General features: G+C 53.6%; 4 protein-coding genes across 18 annotated transcripts in view; 1 reads left to right on the plus strand and 3 right to left on the minus strand.

Annotated features, from left to right (window-relative positions):
- Nucleotides 1-96: 96 nt before the first annotated feature.
- DQX1 (DEAQ-box RNA dependent ATPase 1) lies at nt 97-7,517 on the minus strand. 3 transcript variants are annotated; one of them, XM_027099079.1, is made up of 13 exons: nt 7,408-7,516; nt 6,802-6,879; nt 6,181-6,436; nt 5,714-5,907; nt 4,924-5,308; nt 4,338-4,571; nt 4,147-4,246; nt 3,883-4,041; nt 3,614-3,805; nt 1,658-1,777; nt 1,292-1,482; nt 767-957; nt 97-546 (listed from the first exon to the last, which is right to left on the minus strand). In XM_027099079.1, the coding sequence occupies exons 3-13, from the start codon at nt 6,415-6,417 to the stop codon at nt 390-392; spliced, it is 2,160 nt and encodes a 719-aa protein (XP_026954880.1). In that variant the 5' UTR covers nt 6,418-6,436; nt 6,802-6,879; nt 7,408-7,516; the 3' UTR covers nt 97-389. The 3 variants fall into 3 exon arrangements, with proteins under 3 accessions (XP_026954880.1, XP_026954879.1, XP_026954878.1); XM_027099078.1 differs by lacking the exon at nt 3,883-4,041 and having other exon boundaries at nt 6,802-6,876; nt 7,408-7,517; XM_027099077.1 differs by lacking the exon at nt 3,883-4,041.
- Nucleotides 7,341-10,526, minus strand: AUP1 (AUP1 lipid droplet regulating VLDL assembly factor). Of its 8 annotated transcripts, none has more exons than XR_003431171.1 (12): nt 10,215-10,526; nt 9,996-10,133; nt 9,766-9,916; nt 9,382-9,566; nt 9,050-9,122; nt 8,885-8,958; nt 8,590-8,656; nt 8,392-8,494; nt 8,142-8,258; nt 7,910-8,025; nt 7,604-7,784; nt 7,341-7,518 (listed from the first exon to the last, which is right to left on the minus strand). XR_003431171.1 is itself a non-coding variant. In XM_027099085.1 (12 exons), the coding sequence occupies exons 1-12, from the start codon at nt 10,262-10,264 to the stop codon at nt 7,482-7,484; spliced, it is 1,230 nt and encodes a 409-aa protein (XP_026954886.1). In that variant the 5' UTR covers nt 10,265-10,526; the 3' UTR covers nt 7,341-7,481. The 8 variants fall into 8 exon arrangements, 4 of the variants coding, with proteins under 4 accessions (XP_026954886.1, XP_026954885.1, XP_026954888.1 ...); XM_027099085.1 differs by having other exon boundaries at nt 7,604-7,722; XM_027099084.1 differs by having other exon boundaries at nt 7,604-7,722; nt 9,766-10,133; nt 10,215-10,477.
- On the plus strand, nt 10,039-13,783 carry HTRA2 (HtrA serine peptidase 2). The gene is made up of 8 exons (XM_027099088.1): nt 10,039-11,145; nt 11,259-11,463; nt 11,553-11,747; nt 11,971-12,003; nt 12,234-12,339; nt 12,483-12,552; nt 13,221-13,316; nt 13,424-13,783. Exons 1-8 carry the CDS (start codon nt 10,640-10,642, stop codon nt 13,587-13,589), a joined length of 1,377 nt encoding a protein of 458 aa, XP_026954889.1. The 5' UTR covers nt 10,039-10,639; the 3' UTR covers nt 13,590-13,783.
- LOXL3 (lysyl oxidase like 3) overlaps nt 13,729-17,475 on the minus strand; it is an 18,481-nt gene continuing 14,734 nt past the window's right edge. For 3 of the 6 annotated variants that reach the window (XM_027099074.1, XM_027099072.1, XM_027099071.1), the window contains 10 exons: nt 16,992-17,208; nt 16,592-16,772; nt 16,303-16,457; nt 15,900-16,067; nt 15,603-15,765; nt 15,115-15,358; nt 14,907-15,022; nt 14,690-14,826; nt 14,470-14,581; nt 13,735-14,286 (listed from right to left, as the gene is read on the minus strand). In XM_027099074.1, the coding sequence (XP_026954875.1) occupies nt 14,213-14,286; nt 14,470-14,581; nt 14,690-14,826; nt 14,907-15,022; nt 15,115-15,358; nt 15,603-15,765; nt 15,900-16,067; nt 16,303-16,457; nt 16,592-16,772; nt 16,992-17,208 (1,567 nt within the window). In that variant the 3' untranslated portion in view covers nt 13,735-14,212. Of the gene's footprint in view, nt 14,287-14,469; nt 14,582-14,689; nt 14,827-14,906; nt 15,023-15,114; nt 15,359-15,602; nt 15,766-15,899; nt 16,068-16,302; nt 16,458-16,591; nt 16,773-16,991; nt 17,209-17,397; nt 17,443-17,475 lie in introns of those variants that run through there. The other 3 variants (XM_027099073.1, XM_027099076.1, XM_027099075.1) reach the window with 3 other exon arrangements.

The raw sequence follows: 17,475 nt of genomic DNA on the forward strand, positions 1-17,475 counted from the left end.
AGGATTTCACTGTTGGAGTTGACTCTTATTCTTTCCTACTAACTCATCTCTAACTCATGGATATTGCAAATGCCGCAGAACCAAACTCAAATTTGACACCATATAAAAAGAACTTTTATAGACCAAAAGGGAACACAAGGATGGGTTTGGCATAAGTTGGGTATATGAAAGGCATGTTAGTTCCTCTCCAATAAATAGAGGAAAGCTAAGGAAAGGGTCCTACTCTGTTTAGACTGATTCGCTCCACTCCCAGCCCACCATTTCTTGGAACTCAGGTTCCAGTATTTGATCCTTAACTTTGGGCTTCTAAATCTGGCTGGCTGCCTAGGTGCTAGCCTGAAGGAAGATCTAATGTAATGAGATGAGCTCAGCTTCACTCCGCAGGCAGGTCACTGCAGGACACAGGCATCTCCAAGCTCTTGGGTGGAGGAAGATTCACTCCCTGTTGAAGAATCTGCCATTTCTTCCCTCAGCTGGTTCAGGAAGTCTTTGCTCTCACTAGGGGGCAAGTTACTCAGGAAGTATGGAGGGGCCAATTCCACCAGCCTGACAGAGACAGTTATAATTAGATGATTTCTGTATCCTCTTTTATAATGCATGTTGTTAAACTTCTTACTACCCCTTCCACAAACCCTGTCTCCTCAAATCATATATTACTACAAACCACTAAGACCCCCTCCTCTTCTTAGGGTCTCTAAATCCCTAGCTTTAATTTTGGCCCCAGGAAGAGGAATGGGTAGTATAAGAGGGTTGTCAGGGAACTCACATCTGTGGTTGAATCTCAGAAACAATGGAAAGGCAGTTGTCTTTGGAAATGGAGAAATTGTGGTAAAGCACCCAGGGCGGGGGTCTGGCAGGAGCCCTGCGGCTTCTGTAGCAGCAGTATGGGGAGAGCTGGGCCACATGCTTATGGGTTAGGAGCAGGTAATTTCCAGTTCCATCTGTGTCTCGGGCCACCTCATTGAAAGACAAAGATATTGAAGGAATAAGTGAGAGTGAAGTGTCAGTCAGTAGAAGAAAGAAAAGGGAGTTGAGAAAATTATTAGCAAGGGTGGTGACAGTATTAAAAGTAAAGCATACCTCTAGGTGTTATAGCCCTACCATACTACGATACTGTATGGCATCTCCATAGCCCCTTGTATCCAAAACCTCAAAGGAAAAGTTTCTCCTGGTCCTAAAGAATCCTTTGTATGGCCACCTGGACCCCAATTTCAGAGGTGACATACACCAATCTTTGCTTCCTCTACTTTCTGCTCCTTTTATGACCCTCACCCCAACTCTTTCCCCTAACCTTAAGGAAGTATCCTGACACCAGTGCTTTCTGAAGGGCTCTGCGATTCTGCTCAGAGCCAAAGGCTGGTTGAGACAAGGGAAGTTCAATCCGTTGCATGAGTTCTAGGAGTTCTCCCCGAAGTTTATGGGCTTGGCACAATGCTGCCCAGTTTAGACCCCGAGCCTGGCACCAAGCCTTGTCTGCTCCACCTAGGAATAGAAAGGGACCAGCTATAGCTAAAGCCCTTGAGACCCCCAAAAGAACCCAACCCTTGGCCAAAGGGCTTCCTTTTCCTGGAAATAGAGATCTGTCAGCTGGTTGCACACCACTTCCTCTCTTTGGAAAATCTGGATTCTGTAAGAGGATGCAGATTGGACCACTCACTCTGTATAAAGGCTTCATACACCTGGATCAGAGAGCTGTGATCACCATCCACGTGTTCTAGTGCCCGACGCAGGGCAGCTTCTTCTGCACAGAGTGGAGGACGAGTAAACCCAGGGGCAGCTGGAGGCAGAAGAGAGGAAGTTCATTTTGGGGAATGAGAAAGGACAGCAGTGCACCGAAGAGGTAGAAGTGTCACTTTGGGAACTTTATTCAAAAGACTTCTAGAGACTATGCAGTTTATTAGACATTGAAGATAAATAAATGAAAAACAGTCTCTGCCCTCAAGAAGCTTGGGAGAGATCAACAAGTAAGCAAACTTGATAAGCCCAATAGGTGTGCAGGCCAGTATCTGAAGTTTGAGTAGGAATTAGTTCAGTGGAGAAAGGGCAGAGGGAGTATTCTAGACCACGGGGATAGCATGTTTGGAGAACTGCAAGCACCTAGTATGTGAGTGGAGGGGATGGCATGTGTGGCAGGGTGGCAGGAGATTAAGCCGGAGTGGTAGGTATGGGCTAGGTTAAGAGAGGCTGGATGTGCTATGCAAATGAGTTTACATTCTGTTTGGAAGGTAGAGAATAGCTGATGAAGAGTTTTTAAAAGTCCACGTGTTTGGAAGAAGTTCACATGATTAGTTAGGAGGCTACTAAAGGAATCCAGCTGAGTAGTGATGAGGTAACACTGGCATTGACTGTGAGTATGGAGACGAACAGGTAAATTTTTTAAAAATTAGGAAAAGTGAAAAATAATAATGAAAAAACCTGGAGGAAGTTTAGTCTAGAATGATGATAGTGGAGCTGCAGAGATGATTGTATGATTTTGCGGTGGTGGTGATGGTGGTGGTGTTGGTGGTGGTGGTGGTGGTGGTGAGGGGGTAGTTTAAAAAAGTGCTCAGGCTTGGGCTTCCCTGGTGGCACAGTGGTTAAGAATCTGCCTGCCAATGCAGGGGACATGGGTTCAAGCCCTGGTCTGGGAAGATCCCACATGCCGCGGAGCGGCTGGACCCGTGAGCCATGGCTGCTAAGCCTGCGCGTCCGGAGCCTGTGCTCCTCAAGAAAAGAAGCCACTGCAATGAGAAGCCCACGCACCGCGACGAAGCCCGTGCGCAGCAACGAAGACCTGACACAGCCAATAAATAAATAAGTAAAATAAATTTATTTTAAAAAAAGTGCTCAGGCTCAACAAAAACGACAACAAAAGTGCTTGAGTTCAGTTCTGGGTTGAAGTATTATGGACAATTCTGATAGAAACATCCATCAGGAGTTAGATATATAAATCCAAGATTCAGAAGAATGATATTGTGGCATTTCAGACGATGGGGGTGAATGAACTTGCTCAGAGAGTTCAGGGAATGGGAAGACAAGAGGGGCAAGGACAGAACCCTGAGGTCCAACTTAACAGTGGAGGAGCAGAGGATGAAGCAGAGGAGGAAGAGCTCAAGAGATTAGGGAGTGGCCAGAGGGGTAGGGTGAAAACCACAAGGAGCGGGTCACAGAGGCTTAGGGAGGGGCAATTTTAAGGTGGGAATGGTTGGTGTTCTATGTGTCAAAAGAAAGTCATGAACAGGGGCTCAAAAGTGTTCATTGGGTTAGGTCTCTAGGAGGCCACTGGTGAGCTGAAGGCTGTGTCAGTGTTGTGGTGGGCCTGAAGCTGGAATGCAGCGGGCGAGGAATACCCTAGACTGAACAGGATAGAGATTATTCTGTATAGCCGAAGGGGAGTGTAGGGTTGAGGAAGAGGGGTGCAGTTTTAGTAATAACAGGTAGGAGAGATTTAAGCATATTGAGGGGCAAGAACCAACAGAGAGATCGGAGAGGGATAAGTGGTGAAGCCTAGTTCCTTAGGCACTGTGAGCGCTGGGAGCTAGAGCAAAGTGGAATGGGCTGGTTTTAGGAGCACCAGAACACCAAAGGGAAGGCTGAAGTGGCCATAAGAGCCAGAGAGAGAAGCGATTTATACCAGTGAGCATGGCGGCCAGGGTGAGCATCTCATCCACACAGTCAAACTCGCACGAGGCCAGCAGGGCTTTGGCCAGATCAGGGGCCAGGGGAAATTCTGATAGGATGACTCCCAGGTCTGATAGGTCCCCATTATCATCCAGGGCTGCCAGATAGTCTAAATCTTCCAGGGCCTGCATCAGTGCTTCTGGAGCTGGAGAGGGAACAAGGCTTACAGGGCAGGGGGTCTCAGAGCCTGGACAGCAGGACTTGGGCAGGAGGGGTGCTCACCAGGCCGGTCCAGGAAGTGACACTCCCCTGGCTCTGCAATTTGTCTCCTCTTTAGTAGTAATATCAGGGGGCTCAGATTCTCCTCACACACCCTGGGTTGGGGCAGCGGGGGAGCCTCTAGTTCTAGGAAGGACTTAGGATACAGGCAGAGGCAGGATCCTGAGGGGAGAAAGACCTGGGAAAGAAGACCACTGTAGATTTCTCAGGGCTCATGGGTTGGGGACTCTTTTCGTGTTTGATTTCATTGAGGGCAAAGGCTCTTACCTGGTGGGATCCCTGTTGCCCGCAGTCGTCTTGCCTCTGCCTGACACTTGCTGATTGGTCTCAACACTTGGGATTCTGCTCGGATCTGAGGACTGTAAACCTGTCACCACCCCCCAACCAAGGCCAAGACAGATGAGAGAGGGCTATTTCTATCTTTAGCCCCCACGTCCCCTCACCTCTCTTTCACTCACACTTCGAAGCTCCAGTCCTGAGTCAATGACATGTCGGATGGAAGGGAGGGAGAAGGAGAAGTCGGCCAGCCAGTGAGTGACCACAACCTTTCGGGCACCCGATTCTATGTCCTCATACACAGCCTGAACAGCTTGTCCGCAGCCTGGGTGAAGGGGCAGCACCCGTGGTGGAGGCCCTTGGTTCTCCAAGGACCCCCCATCCCTGGACAAGGACTCACAGCACAGGGAAATTTCCTGAGAAAAGGGGTGGGGTGTTAGGGTAGTTCTCACCTTTGTGGGTCACAGACCCCTTTGAAAAACTGATGAAACACTATGGCCCTTCACTCTGAAAAAATGCACATACTCACAAAGTTGGGGTGTTATAATTTCAGGAGCTCACTGAACCACAAATCCCTGCATTGTATGGAATCAAAAAGAAGGTGGTAGACCTTTTTACCCTGAAACCCCAGAGTTTTTCCTCAGGACTCCAATGGAGAGTAAGTACTAGAACTCCAATGTTCCTAACAAGCATTGCTCACATTCCCCCCCGGGACAGGAAGGGACAGACATGAGACATGAGTACCTCCTTTTGCATCCCATGTTTTACCTCCTCACTGGGCAGGTACACTAGCACATCTCCTGGAGCCTCCTTCCGACACAATTCAAGCACAGCTTGGCAGGCAGCTTCCACTCTATCAGTAGGGACAGTGTCCCTGTAGACGGGAGTGGAACACCTGCCAGTCTCTCCAAGTACATGTACAACAGGAGGATTGCCCCAGAAGGCCTGGAGCTTAGGTTCGAGGGCTGGATCAGTAACTACAACCACTCTGGGGTCCCCTGGAAGGTTTCCCAGCCTGGCATCTCGCAGGAGCCCCTGGAGCAAATCTGAGGCCACTGACCGCTCCTGAGCCTCATCCAGCACCAGCACACCCCACGCTCCAGTGCCCCGGGTCGAGGCCACCTCCTGCAGAAGCAGCCTGTCCCAGCAGAACCTGTTGACATTGGCAGTGGGCAGAGGAGTCAGTGTAGACAATGACCAGCCCCAGAAGTCCAGAGGAGCTTCTCCCCAGGGGGCCTAGATTCTGATAGTAAAGATCAGAAAAAGACCCTGTGACTGACTTCCTGAGCCCATGGACCTTTACCTGTGACCCACAACCCCACTGGTGACACTGTTCACAAGCTGTACTCCAGTTAGGAAAGTGAGACTTTCATGATGAGGGTGAGGTTGAATGTCTGAGGTCCCTGGCTGGGGTTAAAGGGCTGAATTCAGCAGTTGCATCATGCATGATTTAAAGGGTGAGCTAGGCTGAGGGAGGGAATGGTGAGATATCAGAAGACTGGGCTTGTTTCTACTGGATGAGGGGAAGATCTGGGGTCAGGCCTGCAGGGGGCCACACCTGAGCAGGGTGTCAGGCCCAGTGCAGTCCTCTTGGGGGATGCTGTATCCAACCTCATGACCCAGGGTCAGGTCCATTTCATCAGCAACTTGCAGGGCCAAGCTCAGGGCTGCCAGAGGGTAGGGCTGAGTCACAGTTACCCGGCCCTTCTGGAAACCCCTGGCCAGCACAAACTCTGCACACCACTGTGGGATCTGGGGTAAGGGTAGGGAAGGACAATCAGTCAGTAAGATATAGAACTCCAGTCAAAAGTGCTGGGGGAGCTGTGGCCAGTTTAATCTCTTATTTGGGGAGTCCCCTGGTCCTTCACCAGCTACCCTGGGGCCAGCCTGTCTCCTTTTACCCACCTCCCTTATTACTCCACACAGCTCCGCCCTGCCCCCCACCCCCCTCCCTCGCCTCCCTTGTCCCGGGAAGAGCCAGTTCCCTAGCCCCTCCGTTTGTCCACTCCCAGAATCTTCCCCAACCTGGGTGCTCTTGCCAGAGCCAGGCTCTCCAGACACCAGCACCACTCCACTGGGGCTACTCTCCAACTGCTCCAAGAAGATAAAGCGAGCAGCCCAGATAGGCAAGGATCGGCGCTGCTCAAGCAGCTCGTAGTAGCGGGAAGAGAAGGGGAGCCCGTCAAAGGGGTTCACGGCCAGTTCAGAATCCCCAGGGTTTGGGCCAGACTCTTCTTCCAGCCCGAGAACCTGAGAGGCCATGGTGGCTGTCTAGCAGGACCTACAGAAGGCAGGGCAGACATCAAGGCCTCGCATTTGGTGACTGACACCATCTGCCCACCTCAGCCCTGATCCCTAACCTGTACCCTCAAGTGATAATGCCCCGGGGTCCATCCTTCCCAGTATTTCTTGCCTGCCAGGAAAACAGTGGAGAGTTGAGTCTCCACGTAAGGGACTATCAAAAGTGGACTATTACCCTATAGTCAGATAGTAAAAATCCTTTGACTAACACAGGGGTCCTCAGGGGCAGCAAGAATTCTATGAGACATGGTAATCTGTGGGAAGGTCCCCAAGGGAACAGAATGAAGAATCAGAGGAGTGGGGTAGGAATCAGGGAGCAGGGCCACAAGGATCCTGGATTCAAACCTGCTTGCAGCTCTGAGACGTGTCAGGATGGCAGCCAGTTCCAGACCCACACAGCAAGTCACCAATAACCCTGACCTGCTGTGAAGTACAAAGGTAAATTCCGGCTCCACCCACACCCTGGGGTGTGCCTCAACAGTCCTAAAGACTGTTTTGGGGTGGGGCCATGTGCTCCACCTTATTTAATCTGGTCAGCGGCCTATGGAAAATAGGCTCAAGCCACCACACTGAGCATGTGTGAACTCTGCAGACTTTGTGTACTGTGCTCATTAGTGAAAGGCATCCTGGGACTTGCAATTTCACAGCTTTTTCCTCACATACCTGGGCTGAACACCCAAGCTAGGGTCCAGTTGCTTCTGGGCCTTCAGCTCAGTTACATTTCCTTAATATCACGCATTTCTTGACATGAGAAGGTGATTGCAGACAGTTCCATTCTGACCACCCCCACAAACCCACAAGGAAGCCCTCATCCCTGATCCCTACAACCAAGGGAAAAGGAACTTGCTATGGGGCTTCTGAGACCCAGAGAGGCAACAGAGACCGTGAGTGAAAACCCTGAATTTAATGTGATATTGGGGGGAGCCCCATCCCTCCCTTTTTACCACCCACCCATCCGGCCTGTTGTGAGTTGGGTGAGGGCTGCCCCCAGTCTCCGTCCTGCGGCTCTGGGTGCCATCCTGTACTCAGTCAGCCTCCTGGGCCTGCCTCTCTGTGAATCTCCTGTGGGACATAAGGAGAAGACACTGTATGGGTTTTGTCATATACAATCGGCCCCTTCCTACCCGCTGTTCTCTAAGCCCCTCACCTTCTTGCGTATTCATACAGCGCCTGCTTGCGCTCCTGCAGATTCTCCTGCCGGGCCCAGGAGGACTTGGCAAATGTTAGGGCTGTGGGCTGAGGGGTCGCCGGGCCAGAGCTGGGGAACTGAGGTGATCACAATGTCAGAGGGCTTGCGAAGTCATCATCATTAAACACGCATCGAATGCCTACTTTGCAAGAGAGGCACTGTGCTAGGGTCTCAGGATCAAAAAAACAGACGTCAGGGACAGGGGATATGCAGACTGTCCCATCCCACCCCAAGTCTTGGACCTGCCCATTTTCTGGGTCTCACCTTGGGCGTGGAGGCTGTGGGAAGGGCCTGGGTCCTCTCAGTGATGTCTTCAGGCATGAAAGTTACAGCTCCCTCAAGCAGATTAGTGATAGTCAAGTCTACACAGCCAGTCCTGGCTGGGCAGAAGGGAAGAGAGAACAGGACAGTCTGTTTCCCTGTTCACCTTCTCCCTTCACCACCCACTTCCCCTCTCTATGCCTGTCTCCTTACGTGAGTCTACCCTTTCTCATACCCAGGTCTCTCTGGATGACACCCAGTGGCACATGGGGTAAAACCTCCTTCACTCTCTGAGCCAGAGTTGCCAACTGCACATCAGGAGAAGGTCCAGGGGAGGGAGGGAAAGACTGGGCTGCAAAAAAGAAATACGAAATAAGGTGAGTGAAGAACTAGGAGGACGGAGAGGCTGACTAGTACAGGCATAAGGAAGAAAGCACAACAGACTGAAAAAAAGCTAAAAAGCTTTGTGTCCAGAGGCCACACACCTGACTGGGGACGCAATCTGGGGTGTCTCTGTCGCTTCATGTGCTCTGCTTTGTCTGCTGGAGTGAGTTGTGTCCCTGTCTGGCCCAACTCTTTGGCCACCAGCTAGGGAGAATTGGAAGATTGGAAGTTTCTTAAGCCTTCCTCTCCTTCCCCATAAGGAAAGAACCCACCTCCACCCTGCCTGTGTCCCCTACCACCTGTTGTACACGGAGGGAGAACTCCTCACTCCCCTCCCCCAGCTGTCGATGAACAGGACGAAGCCACCTGAAAAAAACAACCCAGGACCATGTTGGGGGCACCCACTCTCCACTCTGATACCTCTTTTCTTGGAACAGTGGTGGTGAGGATAGGGGAGATAGTAAATACTTTATATTGCCTCTGTGGTAGGACCTTGATATTAAAAGATCTGCAAATGGACAGGACAGAGGCAACTACTTCCTTGACCTTGAGACGAGTTTCTCCCAGCCACCAAAAAGTGAGGACAGTTAATACCTTACTTGATACACCGTGAAAGGGACGAAAAGTGACCACAGCAGTTCTGAGACCCAGGAGGCATCTGACACCGTCTGAGGGGAGGGCATGAGTGAGGTCTAAGCCAGGGCCAGGAGTGGGAAACTTCCCCTCCAAACCCAGAGCTTCCCTGTTGAACACACTCACCACAGAAACTAGGGGTCTCTGGACTCGCAGGGTAAGAGGCTGTACCACATCCTGGATAGAAAATGGCCAGGAACTAAAAGAGGGAAGAGATAGTAGGATGGGATTCCAGCCAACCCAGTCAGCAGCTCATACCCGACTTAAAAACGGGTAACTGTCAAACTGTACAAGTAGAAATATGGAGAATAAAGGGATTCAGGGGAAAGAAGTAAAAGTGGACAGAAAGTAAATGAACTAGTAAGGGAGGGGGTAGGTCTGAAAAAGGCTGTGAAAACCCAAGGGCTCCCAGGCCTGACCACCTACACAGTTGGAGACAGATACCTGTGCTCACCCACCTGAAGCGCAGGAGCCCCTCCCGGCCATTGGTGGCCTCTTCCTCGGGGAATAGCAGCAGAGGGGTGGGGGGAAGCCTCGTTGAAGCACAGAATCTCTTGAGTGACTCCACCAACTCCCCCCGCCCATCCATCTCCATGAAGCCCCGAGACCAGCACACAAAGCTGGGGGGACTATTGAGTAGAGGCTGGGAATGGGAAGGAGAGAAAGAAAGAAAAAACAATGTTGAGAAATGAGAAAAACTGACAAATGGGTAGAAAAAGGGGGTCAGAAGTAAGGGTCAGTATCTTGTGGTCCCCAAAGGAAACCCGGACACGGAGAGGGGAGCCTTGAGCTGGGCCCCAGGGAACCGCCCCGTGGCACTCTCGGCTTCGTCCCTAACTCACGGTGCTACAGCTGGTGAGCAAGTTGACTATGTTGTGGTCGAAAGGTGTCACGTGGTTGGAAATGAGGACCCTGACGCGGTGATCTCGGAGTCCGGAGTCCTCCTGCCGGGCCACGAGCCCCAGCACTGCACACATGGTCCGCACCACGAACCTGGGAACGCCGGCAGTGGTGACTGCGCGGCCTCCGGCCAGGCCCAGCCCCGACCCTCCCCGAGCGCCCGGGTCGGAACCTGCGAAGGACGCTGTCTGGTAGCGCGCAGCTAACCAGGAAGACGTGGATCCCAAGAAAGACGCGCAGGACGAGAAGGCAGAACCCGACTGGAGCGTAGAGCAGCAGCGCGAGAAGCAGGAAGCCGTCACCCGGGAGCCTGGGGGGCGAGAGGCGGGGTGATCGGGTGCCGAAGGCCAACTGGACGCGGGAGCCGGTCTCTTCCCTCTGGGGATCTTACCGGTGCGAATCAAAGAGCCGCTCCGGCCCCGGCGACGGGGGAGGCTCCATTGCCGCCGCTTTAGGGGTGCCGGGCCAACGCCGCCGCCATCTTCGCACCCCGCCGCAGGGGCTCTTGGGAAGGCGGAGTCTTCGGGCATCCGCCCAGGGTGCCGGGACCCGAAATCCTGAGGCGCCCCGGAAGGGCTAGCGGTCCCAGCATGCCTCGCGGGCCCTTTGACCACCTCATAACTCGCGTCCCACTGGGACCACAATTCCCGGCATTCGCGGGGCGGGGGCGGAGTCGGCCTTCCGGAATCCTTGGTTCCGGCGTGCACTTCTGGAGACTTCAGGTACCGGCGTGCTCCGCGTCCCGCTGTCCGCCCGCTAGCGTCCAGGGCGCCTCCTCTGTGCAGGGCGGGCGACGAGGCTCCCGAGGCGGAGCTGATGGCTGCACTGAGGGCGGGGCGGGGTGCAGTCTGGAGCCTCCGAGGATGGCGCGCTTTGGGAGGGGGTCGCTGGGGAAAGGGACCCCTGTTGACCCCTGACCTCCGGGCCTTGCTCACGTTAGGAACTCCTGACCCTCGGGCCCGAGTGACTTATGGGACCCCCAGTTTCGGGGCCCGGTTGTCTGTGGGAGCCCCTGAACCACGAACATGTCTGACGTCGGGGACTTCGGATCCCCGAGCACGGCTGATCCAGGGGACCCCAGATCCCCGGATCCGGGAAGACTCAGGGACCCCTGGAACCCGTCCGCGCGTGTGGCTGGCGGTGGCGCTGGGCGCTGGGGGGGCAGTGCTCTTGTTGTTGTGGGGCGGGGGTCGGGGTCCCCCGGCCGTCCTCGCCTCGGTCCTTGGCTCGCCGCCTCCCTCTCCCCGGAGCCAGTACAACTTCATCGCGGACGTGGTGGAGAAGACGGCCCCTGCCGTGGTTTATATCGAGATCTTGGGCCGGTAACGGTGGGGTAGACCCGGAGGAACCGAAGCCGCGGGTAGAGGGCGGGCGAGAAGGAGGGTCCGAGCCTCCTCACATCCGTGCTTCCCCAACCCCCGCCCCCCTATCCCAGGCACCCTTTTTCGGGCCGCGAAGTCCCTATCTCGAATGGCTCAGGATTCGTGGTGGCTGCCGACGGGCTCATCGTTACCAACGCTCATGTGGTGGCTGATCGGCGCCGAGTCCGTGTCAGGCTGCCTAGCGGCGATACGTATGAGGCCGTCGTCACAGCTGTGGATCCCGTGGCAGATATCGCCACGCTGAGGATTCAGACCAAGGTGGGGGTCTGGGCAGGCCATGTCTGGTTGGGGCTCTGAATTTGCTCACATCTCCAGATGACAAGTCTCTTGTACCCATTCTCCCTTAGGAGCCTCTCCCAACGCTGCCCCTGGGACGTTCAGCCGATGTCCGGCAAGGGGAGTTTGTCGTTGCCATGGGAAGTCCCTTTGCACTGCAGAACACGATCACATCCGGCATTGTCAGCTCTGCTCAGCGTCCAGCCAAAGACCTGGGCCTTCCCCAAACCAATGTGGAATACATCCAGACTGATGCAGCTATTGATGTGCGTCCTGATAAGAGAGAAATGACAGACTGGGTTGGGGGAGGGGGTAGAGGTGTGTGATAGATGGTGGATTAGCCTGTATACAGAGGTTGGGTGGCAAAAACCGTGCCCACCCCTTCATGGGCTGGTAAAGGAGAGAATTTGGAGCAAGTGCCTCCATCCTGGTTTTGCCCCCAGGCATAGAGTCCCTGGATCTCTTCCATATTTTCTCCTTGTCCTGCAGTTTGGAAACTCTGGCGGTCCCCTGGTTAACCTGGTGAGTGGGACATCCTTTCCGAGAATCCCTGCCCCAGGTCAGTGTGGGAAGGGGTGGGTTTTCCCTAATTCAATGATGTTTGGTCAAGTTTCTGAGCAGTTTCTTGTTGGCTGTCTCCGGAATCCAGCCAGGTCTCCCCGACTCCCCAACACTCCCTGCTACTCTTGCTCAGGTACCCCCATCTCCTACTATTTGTTTGGGCTAGAGAATAGTGGGCTCTGTCCCAACAGGATGGGGAGGTGATTGGGGTGAATACCATGAAGGTCACAGCTGGAATCTCCTTTGCCATCCCTGCTGATCGCCTTCGAGAGTTTCTACATCGTGGAGAAAAGAAGAGTAAGCCTGGCTTGGGGGTAAACGGTTTCCTTTAAGTAGTGGGGGGTGGAGGTGGGGGCTTGTTGGAGAGGGGTCTGTTGGGAGGAGCAGGAGGGGGAAGGAAGGATGTAGCTGGGTGGGGCTTATTTGTCCCTCTGTCACAGATTCCTGGTTTGGAAGCAGTGGGTCCCAGCGCCGCTACATTGGAGTGATGATGCTAACCCTGACTCCCAGGTATGAGCTATAGGGGTAGGGCCATCAGTGTAACCAGTTGTGGGCACCTGGCACTTCTGTTGAGCTTCATTCTCAGTTCTGTCTCTATCTAAGATGAGTTGCCTCATACTTGGAACTATCAGAAGAGCTGTCCTCTCTCATCTTGATTTTCTCACCCCACTCCACTTCGCATACCTCCCACCTGATTGATTTCATCCTGTTATTGCTTTGATTTACAACCTCCAATCCATTAGCCTGGTGTTTAGGGGCCATTTTCCATGTCTTCAACTCAACCTTCCGGACATGGCTTCCCTATGAGTATATTCTGTTCCGTCCAACTTGATTTCCTAATCCCATGTTTTTGTTTATGTTGTTCTCATTTTATATAAATATAAGACCAATCCTTCTAGGTTTAGCTAAAGTTATGCCACCTCCTTCTAGCTTCTCTTAGGATTTTAGAATGACATTAGTGCTATTGATTTAATACTGTCATTTGGAATTAGTTACCTTTTATATACATGTCCCACTTCCTAACTGCTAGAAGGCAGAAAGTGAATTGTTTTTGTCTCCAGAGGATCTAGTGCATGCCCTATCCATAACTTATCAGTGTGTTGATGAGAGATTTGAGGCGAACCCAGAATTGGGAGAGTGCCGTGGTGTGGTTAACAAAGTGATCTGTGTCCTTTCAGCATCCTTGCTGAACTACAGCTTCGAGAACCAAGCTTTCCTGATGTTCAGCATGGTGTGCTCATCCATAAAGTCATCCTGGACTCCCCTGCACACCGGTGAGGGAGAGATTGCACTGGGAGGTGGAGATGGGTGAGGTGTTTATGTGCCCTTGAACTGGGCCATCTATTCCCTCCTTTATCTCTCTGTCCACTTTTTGCCATAGGGCTGGTCTACGGCCTGGTGATGTGATCTTGGCCATTGGGGAGCGGCTGGTACAAAATGCTGAAGATATTTATGAAGCCGTTCGAACCCAATCCCAGCTGGCAGTGCGGATCCGGCGGGGACCGGAAACATTGACCTTATATGTGACCCCTGAAGTCACAGAATGAATGGATCAGCAAGAGTAGGAGGCTTCTGCTCTGATTTCTACCTTGCTTTCCTGGCTTGGGTTCTTATGGCACCCGGATGGAGGATTAAATGAACCAGTTGGGGGCAGGTCCCTCCAACTACCAGCACCAATCCCTGGGCCCTGAGGAATCACAAAAACACTTTTTATATAAAATAAAATTATACCTAGCAACATGTTATACTCAAAAATGAGGGGAAGGGTGGCGCACTGCTCTTTCCCCCCACAAAAAGGCTAGAGGTAAAGCCGTATCTCCCTGAACTGAGAGGAGATATTGGAGTTGACCATTCTGACCTCCCTATTTAAGAAAACGAGCTGCTGCTGTCTTTTCCTGGGCAGTCAATCAGGTGCGCCTCTTTGTGGCGTGCTTGGTTTGGTGCTGGGCCTGGGAGCAAAATTCCCCATGCCTGGCCACAGATCCAGACAGCCGGCGTAAAAGGAGGGCAATAACTTCTGCTTGACAGTTCTACACCCACAGTGCACAATGGATGAGTGCCGTGGGCCTGCTGACGTCAAGGATTCCTTGGTAAGCTCCTGAGGTAATGGCAGCCTCAGACCCCTGCCATTAGGGGCCAGTTGTGGTCTGCAGAGGAGGGTGGTGGCACCTTAGATGATCTGGTTGCTGGTCTGGCCAGGGTAGCGTTCAAACCTCCTGTTGGCCTCTTCACTGAAGGCATCGCCTGCAAGGTGAACATGTGGTTTGGGCAGGAAGATTGACCTGTTGTGGGGAAGGGTGGGTAGAAGTGGGGAGACTGGAAAATACGGAAGTGGGTGGGAAGACATAGAAACAACCTAGGGAGAAGAGAATGAAGGCCTTTCCCTCCCATCCCCCAGTCTTTCTGGCTTCTCTTCCCACCAAATACCAATGTGGCAGTTGTGCACCCAGATGCGATGTCCATCATATTTGCAGTTACATTTCATTGCATTGTTGGTGAAGTCACTTTCTGCTACTTCAAAATTGGGGTTGATGACCACCTGTGAGTGGGAAAATGCCAGCTTAACCAGCTGCAGTTCTCAAATCCAAATGTGTCTTTAATAAACACTCCTCCCACTCAATAGCTGGAAATCTTAGATCCCAGGCACCTGCAGAATGTAGTTTCCTGGCTTCACATCTGTGATGTCAATCCATTGACAGTCGATGTCATGCCGGTAGAGATCCCAGCAACCCACAGTAATGCCCTGCTCTCCAAAGTTGGCACACTCATACCTCTTGGAGACATCTGAAGAGATAAGCATATGTCAGTGTGAGGCAAGGCTGTGGGGATGAGGAAACTGTAGTCTACTCTAGGCCCCAACTCACCCTCCTGACACTCGGTGTCTTCTAGACAGAAACTAGCTTTGTGGCCCTCAGCCACCTTGGTGCCGTTGGGGGTCAGGATATCATAGTGAGTGAAGATGTCCATACTGTGATAATGCCTGTGGGGACAAGGGAACCCCTGTTTCCTTCCCTGCCCACAGCAGGCTTGCCCCGTCCCCAGTGGCCTTGCCCTTCTACTTGACCCTCTCACCCATGACACTCATGCCACACCCAGGAGTGGCGCCCAGCCTTGGGCCTGAAGTCAGCGCGTCCCAGGTTGTGGATCTGGGAGGAGAATCGGAGCAGACGCCGGTGGCCGTAAGGCCAGTTGGCTGAGCGGGCCGAGCTAGCCAGGCAGTTCTCTTCAGCAGCACAGTACAACATGTGCAGGGGCCTGTCCTCGATGTACGCGGTCTCCTGCACCAGTGCTGAGTGCAGCAGCAGATCTGACGCGGCTGCACCAAGGAAGGAAGGAGAGGGTTAGAACTCACTGCTGAGGGGCAGGGACAGATGGGAGTGCGTCCATTCTCACCCCCACCCCCTGCCCTGCATCCCCTTCCCCCCACCCCCAGAAAGCTGGGTGAGACTGGTTTTCTGCAGGGAAGGCGGACCCCTCCGGATTGCAGCTCTCTCTCTCCCTGCAAAGGGGTAGGCCACAGCCTCCCTTCCCTGGCTTGAGTCACCCGACCCTTCACTCACTCTCAGAACAAATGACTCCAGCAGTGAAATGGCTTCCTGTCCTCTTGCAGGCGACGTGGGTGCCATGATGAGCACATTGGTCCAGGGACAGCTCAGTCCCTGTGCAGTGCACTCCACTCATCACCACCTCTGTTATATTCCCTGAGTCCCAGTACCAGGTCTCCTGGGGACATACAGAGGTGTTTTTGTGAGGCCACCATCCAGCCTCCCAGGCCAAGGGACTCATTTTGACAGTCCTCTGCCCCAAACACAGCCTTTGGAGGCAATAGCCTTGGTTCCTCTCTCCTTCCCACTCACCTGCAGGCCATGGTTGGCATAGCCCAGTCCGAGTTGCCTGCAGGCAACCATGGCCTCCAGTGTCCCCCAGTCATCCCCACAGATGAGGCCCCAGCGAAGGGACCCAGGTCCTCCTGTTTGCACCTCGACTCGCCCTTCATGTCGGCTGCGGCCCCCGCTGAGTCGGATCTGTAGTGACACAATGGAAGTACTGGGGAAGCTTTTGGGGGTGGAGTAGTGGGAGTCTGTAGCAGGCCTATGGCTGAATGGTGATTCAGAGGCACTTAAAGGGCTAGCAAGTGGTGGCATCAGGTGGGAGCTGCAGGATGGCAGGGGCATGGGGCAGTGGGCATCAGACTGCAGATCATGACCAGAACTGGATAGGATGTGAGACACCTGAATCAAGGTGGAAAGAATGACTGACCTTGGTCTCTACCCCAGTGTAGGGCAGGTTGCATCGGACTCCAGCATCTTGGCTATGGGAACAGTCCTCAGCTGTGATGTTCCTGTGGGGGCACTTCCAGAGGGAGGGTTCCTGGCCAGAGCATCGAACTTCACTCAAATGGATGGCACCCATGCCTAAGGTCAGAGGTCAAAGATCAGGAGGTTCTAACTTCCTTATCTGTCCAGAGGTCTCCTTCCTAAGGAATGTACCCTCCCCCAGGAGTGTGTACCTCCTCCTTCCCTCTCCCTCCCACCTGCACCCCCCTCACCCTGCCCCATGCGGGCACCGCTCAGAGCCTCTCGAGCACTCCCGAAGCCCAGCTCCCGACACACCACACTGGCTGCCTGCAGGTCCCACTTGCGGTCACAGACTGTGCCCCACGTGCCAGCCTTCAGGACTTCTACCCGGCCCTCTCCTGGGTGGGCTCCACCCTTTAATCGCACTCGGGCCTGTAAAGGAGAGAGAGGTGCCCAGCAGTGAATGGAAACATCAGCACAGAGAGGGCTGAGTAGACCTGGGAGATGAATGAGATTCTGGTGGGAGGGAGCATGGGAGGTAGGAGGTTCCTCTCTGTCCTCAAAGGTCAAGGCTGTGCTTAATCAGGGGCTGGCCAGGCTAGGGGGTTCTCCGCCTGGGGTGGGGAAGGTCATAGTCACTGTCTCACACACCTCCCCCTGAGGCTTCGACTGTTGCTTCTTCTGGCCACTGGACGCTGCGTAGAGAGGGCTTGGCACACAGCTCACCACCGCAGGGCCCCCCCCAGGGCACCTGGTGGTGTCATTGGCACGATAGAACTCCAAGGAGCAGAGAGAGAGGTGGGCCTCCGTGCCCACGCACGCCACCCCATGCAGACCAAAGGAGTGTTGCTGCCGCTGGGCCAGCAGCCTGGGGGGACAGGAGTGGGAGCAGTAGGGTAAAGCAGTGCTCCTGCCTCTTTGCCCACATCCCTCCTCCCACTCCGTGCCTCCACCCATGACCACTTTAGCCCTTCTTCTTCCCCTCTTCTCCGCAAAAACACAGAGACAAAGAGACAAAGGTAATGGCGAGTTTCTAGGCCGAAAGAGCCTAGATTACCTGGACGGGGGCTGGTCCTTGGGGACCTTCTGCAGCAGAAGAACCCAATGGGAAGGAAGGCTCATCTTGACTTGCCTG

The sequence above is a fragment of the Aethalodelphis obliquidens genome, unplaced genomic scaffold, assembly GCF_003676395.1.
Source record: "Aethalodelphis obliquidens isolate GAN/ISIS:26980383/991018 unplaced genomic scaffold, ASM367639v1 scaffold128, whole genome shotgun sequence".
Lineage (NCBI taxonomy): Eukaryota > Metazoa > Chordata > Mammalia > Artiodactyla > Delphinidae > Aethalodelphis > Aethalodelphis obliquidens.